The following is a 16,581-nucleotide window of genomic DNA, read 5'->3' on the forward strand; positions in this document are numbered from 1 at the left end:
TGTTACCCGGCGAGGCGGCCGACGTAGTCGCTCGCTTGAAGAGAGAGGAGGCAGAGGATTTCGACCGAGTGAAATCGAGTCTGCTAAAAAAGTACAGGCTGTCAGCGGAGTCGTTCCGTCGGAAGTTTCGGGAAAATGAGAAAGGTAGAAGTGAGTCATATACAGAATTTGCCTACAGGCTTATGTCAAACATGCAGGAGTGGTTCAAAGAAGAGAAAGCGTTTGGTGACCACGAAAAAGTTCTGCAGTGTTTCGGGCTGGAACAGTTTTATAGTCTGTTACCTGAGAACGTGCGGTACTGGGTCTTGGATAGGCCAGACGTTAGTACGGTGGCTAAAGCCGCCGAGCTAGCCGAGGAGTTTGTGACGCATCGGGCTCGCGGAGCTAAGGACGGTCAAAAGGGTGAATTTGGCTCCAAGTTTGAGAGGCCGAAGTTCACACCTATGAGAGCAAGGGGGGACACACGTAGTGCGGATGCGAGTGAAAGCAGTCCGACCGAACGTAAGGAGACGGCGGCAGCGGAAGCCGAACGCAGAATGTGGTTCGAGACGAGGCAAGCGCGCGTGTGTTATACGTGCCAGAAGCCGGGTCACTTTTCGGCGCAGTGTCCAGAAACAAAAACAAAAGTCGTGTTTTTGTCATTATGCAACACTGACGAGAACATGAAGCTTCTCGAGCCTTACATGCGAGTCCTCCTCGTGGACGGGAAAGAGTGCCGAGTGCTTCGTGATTCCGCAGCTACAACGGACGTAGTTCACCCCTCTTACGTAGAACCCGATATGTTCACGGGCGAGTGAGCATGGATCAAGCAAGCCGTGGAAGCTCATAGCGTATGTCTGCCCGTAGCAAAAGTGCTTATTGAGGGACCTTTCGGAGCACTTGAGACGGAGGCCGCAGTGTCATCTATGCTGGCCCCCCCTCCCAGTACCCGTACCTATTTTCGAACAGGTCCGATCACCTCCTGCGCGAGAAGGGGCTTTTCTTTGGTGAGGCTAGCGTTCAGGCCTTAACCAGATCGAGAGTTCCGGAGCGCGCTGCAAAGGTGGTAGTTGCGGGGCCGACGTTGTCGAACAATGAGAAAGGGTCGGAGGCGCAGCCAGCTGATATTCAGAGCACGTCCGAACTGAATAAAATTTAGCCTGTAGCGTTGAAGCCACCAGATACTGGAGAAGAAATGCCCGACACGAGAAAGTTAGAAGAGCTATCTGCAGATTTGCTCATCGCGCCTACGTCAGATGGACTTAATAGGTTGCTAAAAGTCATACGGTCGGCTTTGATAGCCGAGCAAAAAAGGGATGGCAGCCTAGAAAACATGCGCTGCAATGTCAAGGAAGGTATCGCCAAGAAAAATGCTCGTCTTCTGGAAAGAAGTGGGGTCCTGTACCGGAACTATCTAGACCGCAGGGGAGTGGAGTTCGATCAGCTGATCGTGCCTCAGCGCTACCGTCACGATCTGTTGCGCTTGTCGCATGGGGGTTCGTGGTCCGGACACCTAGGAGTTAAGAAGACTAAGGACCGTCTCTTGCAAGAGTACTATTGGCCAAGGTGTTTTCGTGACTTAGAACTTTTTGTGAGGACATGCGAAACCTGTCAGCGGGTGGGCAAACCAGGGGACAAATCGAGGGCGCCGTTGAAGTTGGTACCTATCATTACAGAGCCTTTTAGACTGCTCGTTATTGATACAGTGGAACCTCTGCCGGTAACAACCACGGGGTACAGACACATTTTGACTGTTATCTGCCCAGCGACAAAGTTCCCTGAAGCAGTGCCGCTTAAAGAACTCAGCTCAGTTGAGATAGTCAATGCACTACTGTCCATATTTGCGCGAGTTGGTTTTCCTGCGGAAATCCAGTCAGATCAGGGCAGAGTGTTTACTAGCGTTTTGACGACAGCCTTTCTCGAAAGCTGCGGGGTAAAGCTGTTACACAGCTCAGTGTACCACCCACAGTCGAATTCCGTTGAGAAGCTCCACTCCGTCATGAAGCACGTGTTGAGGGCGTTGTGTCTTTAACAACAAACTGACTGGGAGCTATGTCTGCCTGGGGTGATGTTTGCATTAAGGACCGCTCCGCATGCGGCTACGGGGTTTTCGCCAGCTGAGCTGGTGTACGGTCGCTCGCTGCGGTATCCGCTTCGCATGCTTCGAGACTCGTGGGAAGGCAGGGGCGACGACCCAGTCGTGGTGGAGTACTTGCTTAGGCTCCTCGAACGCTTAAGAAGGGCACAGGAGTTGTCAGGTGTAGCAATGGCAAAGGCCCAGCAGAGGGCCAAGGTTTATTATGATCGGACAGCCAGGGCCCGTCGTCTTGAGGTGGGCGATGAGGTAATGATGTTGCGCACATCGCTAAAAAACAAACTCGACGTGCAGTGGGAGGGCCCAGCACGGGTTGTTCAAAAACTGTCGGACGTTAACTACGTGGTGAGTCTGAGAGGAAAACGGAAACCACAGCAAGTTTACCACTGTAATCTGCTCAAACCCTACTATACATGTAGACAACGGGAAGCAGTGGTGTGTATGATGGTAAACGTTCCCGAAGAGCTTGCGGTCGAGCTTCCGGGACTAGGCTCAGTGACGAACAAGGAAGACACCGATCAAGTCATTGGTGACTTAATCAGTAAAGCACCGCTGTCGCCTGAGCAGAAAACCGAACTACACCAGCTCTTACAAGAGTTTCAAGGTCAGTTCTCTTAGAGGCCTGGTAGGACTTCTGTCGTTACTCATGAAATAGAACTTACCTCCCCAGAGCCAGTACGATCCAAGGCGTACCGGGTGTCACCCCGCTAGCGCGATATTATGGAGGCTGAGGTAAAGAAAATTCTACAGCTCGGTGTTATTGAGGCGGGTGAGAGTGATTATACCTCCCCTTTGATTTTAGTTGAGGTACCGGGCAAGGAACCTCGTCCTTGCGTCGACTACCGTAGGCTTAATTCCATCACTAAGGATCAAATTTATCCGATCGCTAACATCGAGGAGCGTCTTGAGAAAGTTAGCAGCGCTCAGTTTATTTCCACCCTAGATCTTTTCAGGGGTTATTGGCAGGCTCCATTTACAGAATAGGCTAGTAGGTAAGCGGCGTTCATTTCACCAATCGGAACATTCCGTCCTTAAGTTTTGAGTTTTGGTTTGAAGAACGCGCCATACTGCTTTTCAAGCCTCATGGACAGTGTTGCGGGGACAGGAAGAATTCGCTTTTCCTGACGACGTAGCGATATTCTCCGCATCCTGGTCTGAGCATATGACACACTTCCGGGCAGTGCTAACCCGCCTGCGCGAAGCGGGCTTGACAGTCAAAGCTCCCAAGTGCCAGTTAGCACAGACCGAGGTTACCTACCTCGGTCACGTGATTGGACGGGGTTGTCGCCGCCCCTCTGAAATAAAGGTGGCCGCTGTGCAAGACTTCCCGCAACCGCGCACGAAGACCGATATTCGGTCGTTCTTAGGTGTCGCCGGCTACTATCAGAGGTACATCCCCAGGTACTCTGATATCGCGGCTCCTCTGACGGATGCTCTAAGAAAAACAGCCCCAAACAGTCGTCTGGGACGAGACAAGGGAAAGAGCTTTTAGCGCCCTAAAGAGCGCCCTAACAAGCCAGCCTGTGCTACGATCGCCAGACTACACAAAAGGGTTCGTTGTTCAGTGCGATGTTAGTGAGCGAGGCATGGGCGTTGTACTGTGCCAACGGGAAAATGGAGAAGTGGAACACCCCGTCCTGTATGCTAGTCGTAAGCTGACCAGTCGTGAGCAGGCGTACAGCGCCACTGAGAAAGAGTGTGCATGTCTCGTGTGGGCCGTTCAGAAATTGTCATGCTACCTAGCCGGCTCGAGGTTTATCATTGAGACGGATCACTGCCCTCTCCAATGGCTGCAGACCATCTCTTCCAAAAATGGCCGTCTCCTGCGCTAGAGCCTCGCTTTGCAACAATATTCCGTTGAGGTGCGTTACAAAAAGGGGAGTCTCAACGGTAACGCCGATGGCTTAAGTCGAGGCCCCTAACGTAGAAATCAGCCTCAAAGTTGTTTGTTACTGATGTTTTCTTCCTGAGGCAGGATTTTTAACATGTTGCTTTTGTTTAGTGTTTCAAAGTCATGACGTGCTTTCTAGTGCAATGTTCCAATTGGTGGACGCGTTCTGAGTGCTGCTAGACTACTGTAAGGAACTAGGCAGTAGTATAAAAGGGGAAAGAGCGTGGCATGGCTTAGTGAGGGTTGTGTCGTGCTTGCTGACTGAGCGGTTGAGTTTCGGCGTAGTTCTAACGCTTGCTGGGAACGAGAAAAAAATGGCAACTCCCCCGAAGTCACTTTGCAGTGTCCTGTGTGAACCTGAACGTGAGAACGAGGCCTTCTCTGTGCGCTGCGCTCAAGAAAGGACGAGGGACGACCGACTTCGGTTATGAGCATCATCGAGCGACATCCTTCCGGACAGCGGATGCAGTCCCCTGACCATCGGGATCTCCTTCTCCCTGCGGGGCGGTCTGTTACGTTTCGCCTCCGACACGCGGTATAGCCGGCGCGGATGCAACGGACGCCGGGGCTTCGTTCACAGCGGTGGACATTTTGGCCAGTTCAGCGCTGCCTCAACACCTCCTGCTAAGCGCGTCCCAGCATGTTTCAATGCCACATGTCTGAATGTGTGTGTGTGTGTGTGTGTGTGTGTGTGTGTGTGTGTGTGTGTGTGTGTGTGTGTGTGTGTGTGTGTGTGTGTGTGTGTGTGTGTGTGTGTGTGTGTGTGTGTGTGTGTGTGTGCATGTTGGTGCCCACGCTTGTCAAAACGCAGCAGCCGGGGAGAGGAGCTCTCCAACTGTGAAGCGAGGAGGTCTGACCGGCGCCGGCCCGGCGGATCCGTCACTTCTTGTCACAACGTGCCCGTGTGCCGCCGTCACGTGCGCCTCTTGCGAGCCGTTCCTTCTTGCCCTCGCCTGCGAGAGTATAAAAGCAGCTGCCCCCGGACGCCAAGAGTGAAGCTTCGATTTATTTAGCCGAGTAACGTGGTCTCCCGTTTCTCCACTTCGGTCGACCTGACCGGCCGCTCTTTTGCGACGCTAGAATAAACAAGTTGTTCTGTTAGCAGTGGACTCATCCTTTGCCAGGACCTTCGGATGCTGCCAGCTGTGCCCCAGGCCGCCAGGCCAACGCTACCCTTGGGGCTTGCGACCCATCTGCAAAAATGGGCAATATCTGTTGTCGAAAAATGCCTGTGGCTTCAATTGTACTTTATTTTTGACCGCCAGAAGACTGTTCACAGAGATGTGAGGTCGTTATTCAAAACCGTCCTGAGATATTCACCGTCATTGAATGCGTACAGAATTAGACATTTATTCGTCACACATGTGAATGAATAGTTTCCGACGATTTATTCTGGGACTTCGCGGTCAGGAATGAATGAATGTTTGATGTTTGATGGCGCAAGGGCCAGATATGTCCAAAGAGCGTCATACCCCGGTCAGGCTAGAGAAGCTATATAGGTGCACTATCATTTGGATTCGATGATTTGTAAACCTTGACATGCCTAATCATGTTTTATACGGTCACACGCATGCACTGAGTAAGAAGAAAAGAAAAATCAATAAGACGATTCTTTACAGAGCACTGGCACGCCATCCGCCAGAAAGAACGCAACATTACTTTTTTAAAAAAAGGTTATTCAAGTAAATAAAAGACGTCAAAATGTTCGTTTCCTATTTTGTCCGCCCAAAAAGGAAGAAACCTATGAATGTTCAGTTTTAGAATCAGTTCTTGCCGATCCCTGCCGATCACATTGAATGTACATCTTCTTAAATCCGTCACTGCAAAAAAGGCATTCGCTCTTAATACCGCTGCTTCTACACAGGCGCTCATCGTATTTATGACACACTTTAAAAATAAGCCGCCAGAAAAAAAAAAACTATGAGTGGTTATATGTGACGCTTCCAGTTTCGAGAAGTTCGTTGGAAAGCAGAATCCTCATGCACGACCGGTCATTTGCGCAGCACAGCTTCAGCCTCGAGGCACCAGCTACACGTGTCTGTCGAGGTCTGTACATGGTAATACTTTTTTCGCATCATCCTTGGCATAAAATTTGGAGGCGGTAGCTAAGCTGCATTCACTGATGAGCAAGCATAAGTGTAAGGGCCAGACCACCTTCGCAGCGATCACACGGCAGACGAAGCACCGTGCATGTAGAGAGACGCGGCCGCAAGCCTTAATGACACATATAGGTTGTGGGAGTTCCTTCGGTCTACCGGGCGCAGTCGTTGCTGTGCCTCCAGCTGCGGACACATTCGTCATTGCGATGATACCCCCAAACGCCTGCCCCTCGACCCCGCGCCGTTCTCCCCGGGTATTGGCGGCGAGGAGTTACGGAGTCGCCATCTATCGGAAGCGCCTCGCTGGCGTAGTATGAGGGATCACGTGGCGCGCTCCTCATAGGTTTTGCTGTCAGCGCTCACTGAAAACACCACGCGCGAGCTCTCCCGGACATTTCTGTAAGTACTTTCGAAACGAGAGAAGTTTCTTACTGTCTAAATAATAATCTTGGGCAAACTGAAAGCACACAATCGTTTACAGACGCTATCTCTTTACCGAATACGTACAGTGAACGCCACTGCGCGCGGTCGCCGCGATGGAGTCTCCTGAACCGGCTTGCGTGAAAGGTAGGTAAACGCTCAGAGCAAACTATCTGAAATATGTTCTTATAGTGTTTGTATAACTAAATGGAGCGTAATAGAATGAAGCCTCAATGAAGCGATCGCGCAGATTCGCAGCGACCGACTGCGCGTCTGCATGCTTGTCCGCGCACTGTTTCGCTTTCTCCGCGCGCGCGTTTTCGCACCGTGCCATGAGCTTTAGGCCGCAGAATATGAGCATTTGACAGTATACAAGCAACCATTGTTGCGTGGGCGCTATCAGAGCTGTTCAAAAATAATTTCATCGTAGAGACTTCGACGCCTACGGGGACTGTGATGTGCCGTCGTGACGACTCAATCTTTTTTTTCTTCTAAATTCTTTGACCTTTCAATACTATTTCTCGAGTTGCGTCGCACTGTATGTTTATCGGTGTTCTCAGCGTGCAATTCCCCGCTGCTCCTTTTTTTGTAATCCAGTGCATTAATTCATAACACAAATATGACCATATGCATGCTTTTTTTAAATGTGCTTCTTACCGCTGCCTTTCCACTCCACTGAACTTGCCAGTTTCTATAGCATCGACAGGTTCACAGACCAAACCGCCCTGACATTAGTCGGGCAGCGGACTCGGGCGAGCGTCTCAGTGAGCGTTTTCAGAACATCGCAGACCGGGCGCCGTAGCAGAAATCTTCCTCGCGTCTGTGCTTGCTGCATACCCGAGTTGTAGCCGATGACTGTTTGCCGGTTTTATGTTTCGCGAGCCAAGCTTCACACAGCTTCTTGTCCTGCGGCTACGTGTGAATAAGGCTGACACCTATGGCTGACACCGTGCTCCGTTGCGTGCGTCCGGCATTGCGGCACCGAGCAGTAGCCTACCATGTTGTGCGCCTTCAAAGGCAGCCACTACCTATTGTAGTGCTTTCAAGCGTTGTAAAGGAGACCCTCGAAGCAGGAAAATCTCGCCACTGAATGAGGGCCGCAGCGCATGAGGGAATTTAAACTCTCGTTTTCAGCTCGCTTCAGCGCGCCCGAAGCAGCCGACGCGGCCGCTATGTCCACGTGATCCCTCCTAGCACGTCACGCCGACGGTGGCGCCAGCTTTTCCAGTGGTGGAGCTCGAGGCCAATAGTGGCTAGACGGGGAGGTGTCAGCATCGGCTTGGCTGCGCCCCGTATATGGCTGTGCGGCATTTTTTCATGACGGCGACAGGTGGCGCGCTCGTCGTCTCCGAGATGCCTAGCGCGATGTGTTTGAGCAATCTCTCCGGCTCCAAGCGCGCGTTGTGAAGTCTGTGGTGAAGTTAGCTTCGCCTGCCCCGCTTTTGTTTGCTTGTCGTAAGGAGTTCGGAGTAGCCCCCCTTCTTGACCCACGCCACTGGAAAAATTTGGTCGGTATGCAGAGTAAGCTCGATGATGTCCGGGATGTGGGCCACCTAAATGAAGTTCACGAGATGGTAAAGCATTGTAATGTGATGCCAGATCATCGTGAAATGGTGGGATCAAATAGCGACTCACGCATACCCTACTACGTTAGCGGGTATGTTACCAGGAAAATGCTAATGAGAACAAAGTGCGAAGAGTGTTCTCTAGCTGTTGCTTCAAGCAAAGGCTCGCGCTTGCTTCCGTAAGAGTCGTGCCTTACCAACCACATGGATAGAGGTGGCCTACTTTACCCATCTCAGGCACTAAAAGGCTTGGTTGCTGCGATGGAAGGTGCCTTCACGCATTGTTTCAGCTTTAACAAGTTGAAGGCTGACAGCGTCATGGGCCTTATTTCCTGCCTGTCAATGAATAAGCTGGATATGGTTGGCTGTGCGCAGCATAGTGTAGAAATCACCAACCAAGTTATACGGTTTTTTGTCATCACGCGGTTGCACGTCCTTGTCGCAGGAGAGAACGCATCGAAGCAAGGGAAGCGAGAAAAAATGAAGTACCTCAAGTTGAGGCACACAACTGCATAACTGCAAAGTTTATATCATCAAGACCAACATAAAGCGTTTGTATATGTAAAACAGGAATTGTTCCCATCATATTGTATGCCCAGAAATATCTGCATATCTGAACAGAATTTCCCACCCGACAAATTATTGTTTGCACTGCACCTTGTTCACCGTTTCTGGGTATATACCTCCATTATATATTGGATTTGCGCTCCATTTCGTGTCATATTGTTTGTTTGAGAGCTAACAACCATGTAGGTGGTGGTGGTGGTGGTGTTGAAGCAGGCTGGGTTAGCCTGGCATACGTAGCCGGCAATTGTTCCGCCTGGTCCTCCTTTGAGTTGAGATCAGGGGTGTGTCACCAGGTGTCGATGAGCCCCATGTCTCGCAGGAAGGCTATCAGCAGTCGCTGCGCTCTCTTCCTGAATGCCGCAGGCCCTTCGGGGAAAACAACGTCTTCAAAGGTCCTGTGCGTAAGACCGCTCTTTTGTAGGTTGTTGACCATCGCTTTTCTTTCTGTGTCAAACTGCGGGCGTAGCCAAATGAAATGTTCGATGTCGCCAATGTCACCACAGAAAACACACAGTGGGCAAGCGAGAAGCCCATTCTTGAATAACCAAGCTGGGGTGTACGCGGAGTCGGTCCTGATGCGGTATAAAACGTCGCTTGTTCGCGTGAATATCCATGAGTCACACAGGATTCGTGTGATTCTTGTGCATCTCTCTAAAGTGAAGGCGGATTGCACCCTTAGGGTTTTGTAAAGCTTTTGGAGCTTTCACCATGTATATAGAGTCGTGTGTATTATTATATTAACAATAGATATTCTTTTTTTGTCTAAGGCATTTTTGACATTATCTGAGCGGTACTAAATACGCGAACTAAGTTCTTTGCAGGTTTCTAATATTGGAAACCAAATTTCCCTTAGCGCTCTCATTATGCTGAGTTTTGACCATTGGTGTCTACAGTTCTACCTTTCATTGCGAAATTAAATAAAAATGAAATAATCATGGTTCACTCGAGCGGCCCGTTTCAACTGATCAGGCTCGCACCGACCAGTAGACGATTAGGACAAGCGCCCGTAACTCAAGACACTAATAAAGTCACGCCAGACAGAACTGCATACAGCACCCCATAATAGTCCCTTAAAATGTAAAAGCGGCACTGGCAAACTGCAAACAAGCGCCTACTGCGGAAGCTTTCTCTGTTCGGTGTAATCATGAGTTTCACAAGTGTTGCACTGAGCCCGAAGCTAAAGCGCGGCGATAAAATGACCAAATTTAGCACATAGCACGTTAAGCCAGCTGCAGTGATAAAGTCGCCTAGCCTTTAAAATGATTTTCCGATGTGCGTATTGCGCCCCAAGAAGCCGCGGAGCGAGAAAGCACTTCACAGCGGAACCAAATAACCGCAGCGGACCTTAGCCAGCGTACGGGAGGCATCTCGGAGCCGACAGCAGCGCCACCGCATCGTCCTGAAAAAATGCTGCCTCTCCGGCGCTCCGATGCCGACACCTCCCCCTCTAGCCACCAAACCCGGGCGCCGCGGCCGCGTCCCGCGACGTCATGTTACGCGGCCATCCGATTGGGTCGTGGGGCGTGACGTAGGGCATAACTCCCGACTGGGGAACATCGTCGCGGTGCGCGAGGAGTCGAGCCGCGGCAGGGGCGAGCGCCGGTCCCGGGAGGCGAGATACGTGAGCCACCATCTACTTGTGTCCCCAACGCCTTGGGACGTTCACGTGCTTTGCCAGCTTGCCGAGTGGCTCTGCGTTCCGCCCTTGCGGTAATCGCATTCTGCGTGTACGAACCGCCGCGGACCAGTGTCGGTGACGGGAAGGCGGTGTTTGCGAGCACATCTCGGCCCGCATGTGCGAACCGTTGTTCCACGCGGCGTGGAACCTGCCTTCCCCCGCCATGGGGGCGCTGAGAGTGCTCCGTGTGTTCAGGTTTGAAATTTAGCGTTAGAAAATCATGGCATTCAATGAAAACAGTGAACAGACAGTGGCAATACAGGGCCACAAAATACCTCGGGTAAGAGAATATAAATACTTTGGTATGTGGATAAACTAAGCCAGTAGATATATGGAAACACACGAACAAACGATGACAGTAAAGGGGAAGAGGAATGCAGCCATAATAAAGCACAGGGCGCTGTGGGGATACAATAGGTGCGAGCTGCTCTGAGGTATTGTTGTATCTGGAGGACAATTCCTATTGCTGTCCCCCAGATTTTGGACTTTGCCGTTGGGTGCGGGAGTTGGCCGAGGTGAGAAGGACATTGAGATGAAAACTGGAGGTTTATTTACATTATTTACGGTGAGAGTACAAAAAAATTAACAGTCATAAAGTCACTACTAGCCGGCAGCAACTCGGACGCTGCGGCCCGTGGCAAGAAGTTAGAAAGAGATGAAGGAAGGAAGGCTCTCTTGCTGCTCCCGGTCTCTGGCTTTTAACCCCTTCGGTGTCTCGAAGTCACGTCACGTTCGGCCAGTCGGCGAGCCCGCTCAGGTGTCATGTTCGGCCAATGGTAGGCGCCCGTGCGAGTGTACGTCACATTCGGCTCAGAGGGTCACTCCTTGGGCTCCAATAGTCCGAGGGATTATTTGTCTGCGGTATTGCCTTCCCGGTCTGCAACTGCCTTCCCAAAGGCGGATGGGGGGATTGCTGCCAGGGCTTCACGATGCATTACAGCCGTCTTGCCTCGGGACCCACGCTACCTGGAACAGTGCCAGGCTCTCGCTACACTTTCGGGAAGAGTCAAGCAGTGAATAGCTTCACCTGCGGCGCACGAGGTGGGGGACGCCAACTCGTTTGCACGTGCCGCGCCTCGGGAACAGGGTAGATGTGCTTCTGCGCTCCTTAATTAGGTGTGACGCGATTCAAAGTGGTCTGGTGCACTCGAAGCAAGCTCAGGAAAAGGTCCCGTATCTAACATATTATGGAAAATTGTAATGGTTCCAGGACTTACTTTTGGAAATGCGGTTGTTTGCTTTAAATCAGGGGTACAATCAGGACTCGATGAGAACCAAAGGTCAGTGGGACACCTCCCATAGGGCGCTCATGGGAAGACTGCAAATGAAGCTGTGCAGGGTGATATGGGCTGGACTAGTTTTGAAGTGAGGGAAGCTCGCAGTAAAATTGAGTATGAATAACGACTGAGGAATATGGAAGAAAGTAAATGGGCTGGGAGAGTGTTGAGGTATCTGTACACGAAAAACATTGATTCACAGTTGAGGAAAAGAACTAGGAAGCTTATCAGCAAGTATGCGGCCTTTAGGGTGGGCAACACAGCAACAAAGAACGTCAAGTGGAAAGTCAGAGAGGCCGAAATAATCTCATGGGTGGCGGCAATGGAAAAGAAACCTGCCATGAGCAACTACGTAAGAGGGAAAAAACGAAATCAGGAAACAAACAATTTATGATAACTCAAAAGGAAGCTCATTACTTTTCGAAGCGAGATCGGGATTCCTTATAACACGCACCTATAAAGCGAGATATAAGAAGGAAGAAGAAGCATGGGCTTGCTGCGGTAAAGCTAGGGAAACGATGGAGCATGTTTTATTAGAACGTGAAGATGTATGCCCAGCGGTCGATTTAGGCACCACTGGCCTCCTTGAAACCTTTTGGTTCAGAGAGAGCAGGGGAAAAGTAAACAGGTCCGCAATAGCGATTAGTAAGAGGCGATTGGAAGATTGGTGGAAGAAAAGTAGGGAAACGACAAAACACGGAGACGCACAAAGGAAAGTTCGAAATAGGGGGTCAGAAAATTTGGTTGTGGGTGTTCATTGTGGTTTTTTTCTTCTTTAACCTGGGTTGGACATTAGGCAGTATAATAGCAAGAGCTTGGTTGCGCAACCCACTGAGCGGGTGAACTGGTGTTAGAAAATTCACGAGTGAGTTCCAAAGGGGACGCTCATAACACCCATCGATCGTGGTTACGGGCAGTTTTGTAGGCACTGGCCATATTGTAACCAATAAATGCATTAATTGTCCTGGACGTCCCGTGTCCCTTGGAGAGCACCCATACGTACGGTCAGAGCCGGCCAGGCCTTTCGGCTCGGTGCTCGAACCTGCGGTGGGCCTATCGCCGTACGCTTCGTGCCGCGTCGTGAAGCTCCCCTTTTCGGGGCCGACTCCGTGCGGGGAGGCGTAGAGTGAGCCCACATAGACACAGTCAAGTCTCTATTAAGCGCGGCAGGTTTGTCACAAAACTCAGAGTGCGTATCGAAACTACATTTACCGATGGACAAGCGGTGCAGGCCAGTTGGGACAAACGACGCATCGCAGCATACGCGTGGCGCGTGACGGAAAACGCGACTGCAGCGCCAGTAGTTCCTGCGGCAGCGCGCCCAACGGCCCCGCCGGCTATTGGGCGTGCATGGGGGCTCTGAAACTCAAGTATGTCTTAAGAAAGTGGCGTTGGGTGCATCTGTCTTTCAAGTACCTCATAACTTAACAGCGAGACTCATGTCATCAGACTTCCTGCGCGCCGAACGATACTGGCCGCGAATTAAGGCCAGTATCGTCCTAATCGACATCAGGAGCATAACGGGTCTCCGATCCTCAGGACAAAATGAAGATGCATCGCGCTTCTGAATAAGCACTGTGCGCTCATCTCGAAAGGTATACGATGGCCATTGAATTATGATTTCCCCTGACCCACTACCTGGTGCAGGGTGTCTAACAACCGGGAAAACCGGGAATTATCAGGGATTCTTGATATGTCTGGAAAACTCAGGGAATTGTCAGGGAAATTACAAAAAATGTGACCAAATCAGGGAATGTGGCCGGTGAGATCGACAAAGCGATGAATACGATCTACGGCTCAATCTCGGAGGCCGCGTGCAGTAGCGCCGTTGCTGCACACAGCGTCCTAAACCGGCACGAATACCGCGAAGATCTCTGAGGCGGTGTGCAACAACGGCGCTGTTACACACGGCCTCCGAGATTGAGCCGTAGATCCCCGACTCCATGCATCGTAGCTCTCCGCAGTTTAATTGCCACTAAGTGGCGCCAGTAACCAACTAGCAGCAAGCGGTCTAAGAGGCAACTGTCATCATCATGATCGGATGAGTATCGCCATCTCTCCATTTTGTGGTAATACGTGACGTGCTCGTGGGTGCACTTGTGTATGTTGTGCTTTGTTCGTGGCGGCGGCGTTTTCATAGTTTTGTTTTGCGGTGAGGCTGTTTTTGAAGACACTCGAAATCGGCGATGTCACAGTCGACGAAGTGTTCGTTCAATGCTGACTGGACCAATGCCAACGTATCCGACTTCGCCAGCTGGATTAAGCCTGTGCCCAACGATGTATATAGCGCACAATGCGCAGTGTGCTGCAAGACGTTTCGCTTGAGCAACATGGGAAAAACCGCGGTTTCTAGCCACGCTGCAAGTGTAAAGCATAAGAACGCCATGAAGGCGCTGGAAAGTGGCTCCCAGACACGTGTATTCTCGTTCTTCAAGCCAAGCAGTGCAGCCCTGTCAACCGCGATGACCGTCGACGAACGGGCGAAGAGAGCAGACCCCTCATCGATGCCTCCTGCTACATCAGCGCCTGCACAGATCACGGTGCGTGGTTTTTTATTGAAGAAAGATGTTGCGAAAGCTGAGATCGTATGGTGCATGAATGCTGTAATGACTCATGCATCCCTCCGTTGCGTGGCATCATCGGCGGCGCTCTTCCCGTTGATGTTCCAGTCTTGTGAAATTGCCAAGCAAATGCAATTAGGAAAAGACAAAGTGGGATATACTATCTGTCATGGCATCGCGCCATTCTTCCGAAAAAAGCTGCTATCAGCTCTTTCTGAAGTACCGTACATAGCTGTAGCATTCGATGAATCACTAAACAAAGTAGCGCAGAAAGAACAAATGGATGTGCTGGTCAGATACTGCGATTCGGCTGACGCTACTGTAAAAACTCGATACCTGACTTCATGTTTTCTCGGCCACACCTGTTCTGAAGACCTGACACTTGCTTTCAAGAAAGCCACAGAGGACATAAAGCACAAGATATTGCAAGTGTCAATGGATGGACCAAATGTAAACTTAAAGTTTCTTAGATCCCTTAAGGAAGAACTCGCTTGTCACGACAGTCGACAAATCCTGGAAATTGGAAGCTGTGGCCTACATGTGGTTTATGGTGCTTTCAAAACAGGCCATGCAGCAACTGGCTGGAATTTGGTAGTATTTCTGCGGAGTATTTATAACCTTTTCAAGTATGTTCCAGCGCGCCGCGCTGATTACATTCGCATCACAGCAAGCACATCGTTTCCGCTCAAATTCTGTGCGGTTCGATGGCTTGAAAACAGTATGGTGATTTCAAGAGCTCTTCAAGTACTGCCACACTTAATAAAGTATGTGGAGTGTTCAGCTAAAGACAAGAGCAAGCCAAAGTGCACCAGCTTCACCACAGTCGAGACGCTAGTAGCTGACACGATGCTGCCGGCAAAACTGGCTTTCATGCTATCAGTTGCTGAGGAATTGAAGCCATTCCTGACCGAATTTCAAACGGACGAACCAATGGTCCCCTTCCTTGCCGCAGCATTGGAGGCTGTCCTACGATCACTGATGGGAAGGATCATTAAGCAAGAAATTTTGCGTGCCGCTGACACGCCGTTCAAGTTACTTAAAATAGATTTGGAGAAGCCCGAGAACATCGTTTTTGTCAACGCTTTTGATGTTGGTTTTGCTGCCAAGAGCGAACTTCGAAAAGCTGCAAAACCATCTCAACTTGCACTGCTTACATTCAAGAAGGAATGCATTTCTTTTTTGAAGGTGTGCTCGCAGAAGATTATGGAGAGGTCGCCTCTAAAATACAGGCTAACAACAGGAGTGAGTTGTTTGGATCCAGTCTGCGCCTTGTCAGTGGAGGTTGGCAAAAGACGACTAGCGATTGCCCTGGAAATACTCACACAGCACCGGTGGCTGACCGGCTTAGAAGCAGAACGGGCGCACCGATCCTATGTGCAAGTCTGTTCGCTGAGCTCTGCACAGCTACTTCTGAAGAACTTTGATAGGACAGCACAGAGACTGGACACCTTGTGGTTTGAGCTGTGCTCACGGAACCATAAGGAGTTGCTTATCTTTGCCAAGATCATCCTCACCATGTCCCATGGCAATGCTGCTGTCGAAAGAGGTTTTTCTGTAAATAAAGAATGCCTCATAGAGAACCTGAACGAAGAATCTCTCATTGCGCAGAGAATAGTGTATGATGGAGTTTCAGCGGCAGGTGGTGTAGCCAATGTTGACATTACAGACAGTATGGTGGAAATGGTGCGTGGCGCAAGTATTCGATGGAAGGAGGAGCTCAATCAAGAAAAAGAAGCAAGACAGGCTGGATGCATCTGAGGCTGAACAAAACAGGAAAAGGGCGGCCACCCGCATCAAGGAACTCCAACAAAAGAAGCAAAGGCTCATCACTGAAGCACAGAATGAGGCTTCTCTTCTCCAGGAAGAAATTGACGCTTTAAAGTGAATAAATGTGCTCATAATCTCGCTTTGGCACTGCAATAAACTGTTTTGTGAGTGGAATCGTCTATGTGAATTGTGCCTCTGTTCGACTCTCAAACATTCTTTAAAATTCAGGGAATTTTTATTGGAATTATCAGGGAAAACCTGGAAAATTCAGGGAATATCTATTAATTAATTTAGTAGACACCATGCTGGTGGGTCAGGAGCATGAAAGTTGGCATATGTAATCATTGTTTTCGACATAGCTGCCACCGGCAGCCACAGACTTCTGTCATTGTTTTACGCAGACGCCGATATCGCTTCTGTACAAGGCCTCGGGCAATGCATCCTTTACCAGACGGCCGCGGCGTCGCTGGCTTTTCCATTGTAGCGGCGGCTCCATAAAGTTCTGCACAAATTCCGTGCGGCGGTACTTGTTGTCTTTTCCGGCGGTGGCTGAATGCTTGCGCCGGCGCGTCGATAGCGCCGATATGCTGGGGCGCCTCCTAGCGAGCGTTCTCGCGGACCTCCGAGACGGTAGCAGATGCCGTGGTAATCTTAGAGGCCGCGGCACGTGATGTAGGTTGCT

General features: G+C 50.5%; 2 protein-coding genes across 4 annotated transcripts in view; both read left to right on the forward strand.

Annotated features, from left to right (window-relative positions):
• LOC142580123 (protein O-mannosyl-transferase Tmtc3-like) overlaps nucleotides 1–16,581 on the forward strand; it is an 870,647-nt gene that overhangs the window by 578,422 nt on the left and 275,644 nt on the right. The gene's annotated exons all lie outside the window — the stretch shown is intronic.
• LOC142580124 (uncharacterized) lies at nucleotides 13,616–16,164 on the forward strand. Its single transcript, XM_075690945.1, has one exon. It carries the CDS (start codon nucleotides 13,758–13,760, stop codon nucleotides 15,888–15,890), a length of 2,133 nt encoding a protein of 710 aa, XP_075547060.1. The 5' UTR covers nucleotides 13,616–13,757; the 3' UTR covers nucleotides 15,891–16,164.

Source organism: Dermacentor variabilis, chromosome 4 (genome assembly GCF_050947875.1).
Source record: "Dermacentor variabilis isolate Ectoservices chromosome 4, ASM5094787v1, whole genome shotgun sequence".
Classification (NCBI taxonomy): domain Eukaryota; kingdom Metazoa; phylum Arthropoda; class Arachnida; order Ixodida; family Ixodidae; genus Dermacentor; species Dermacentor variabilis.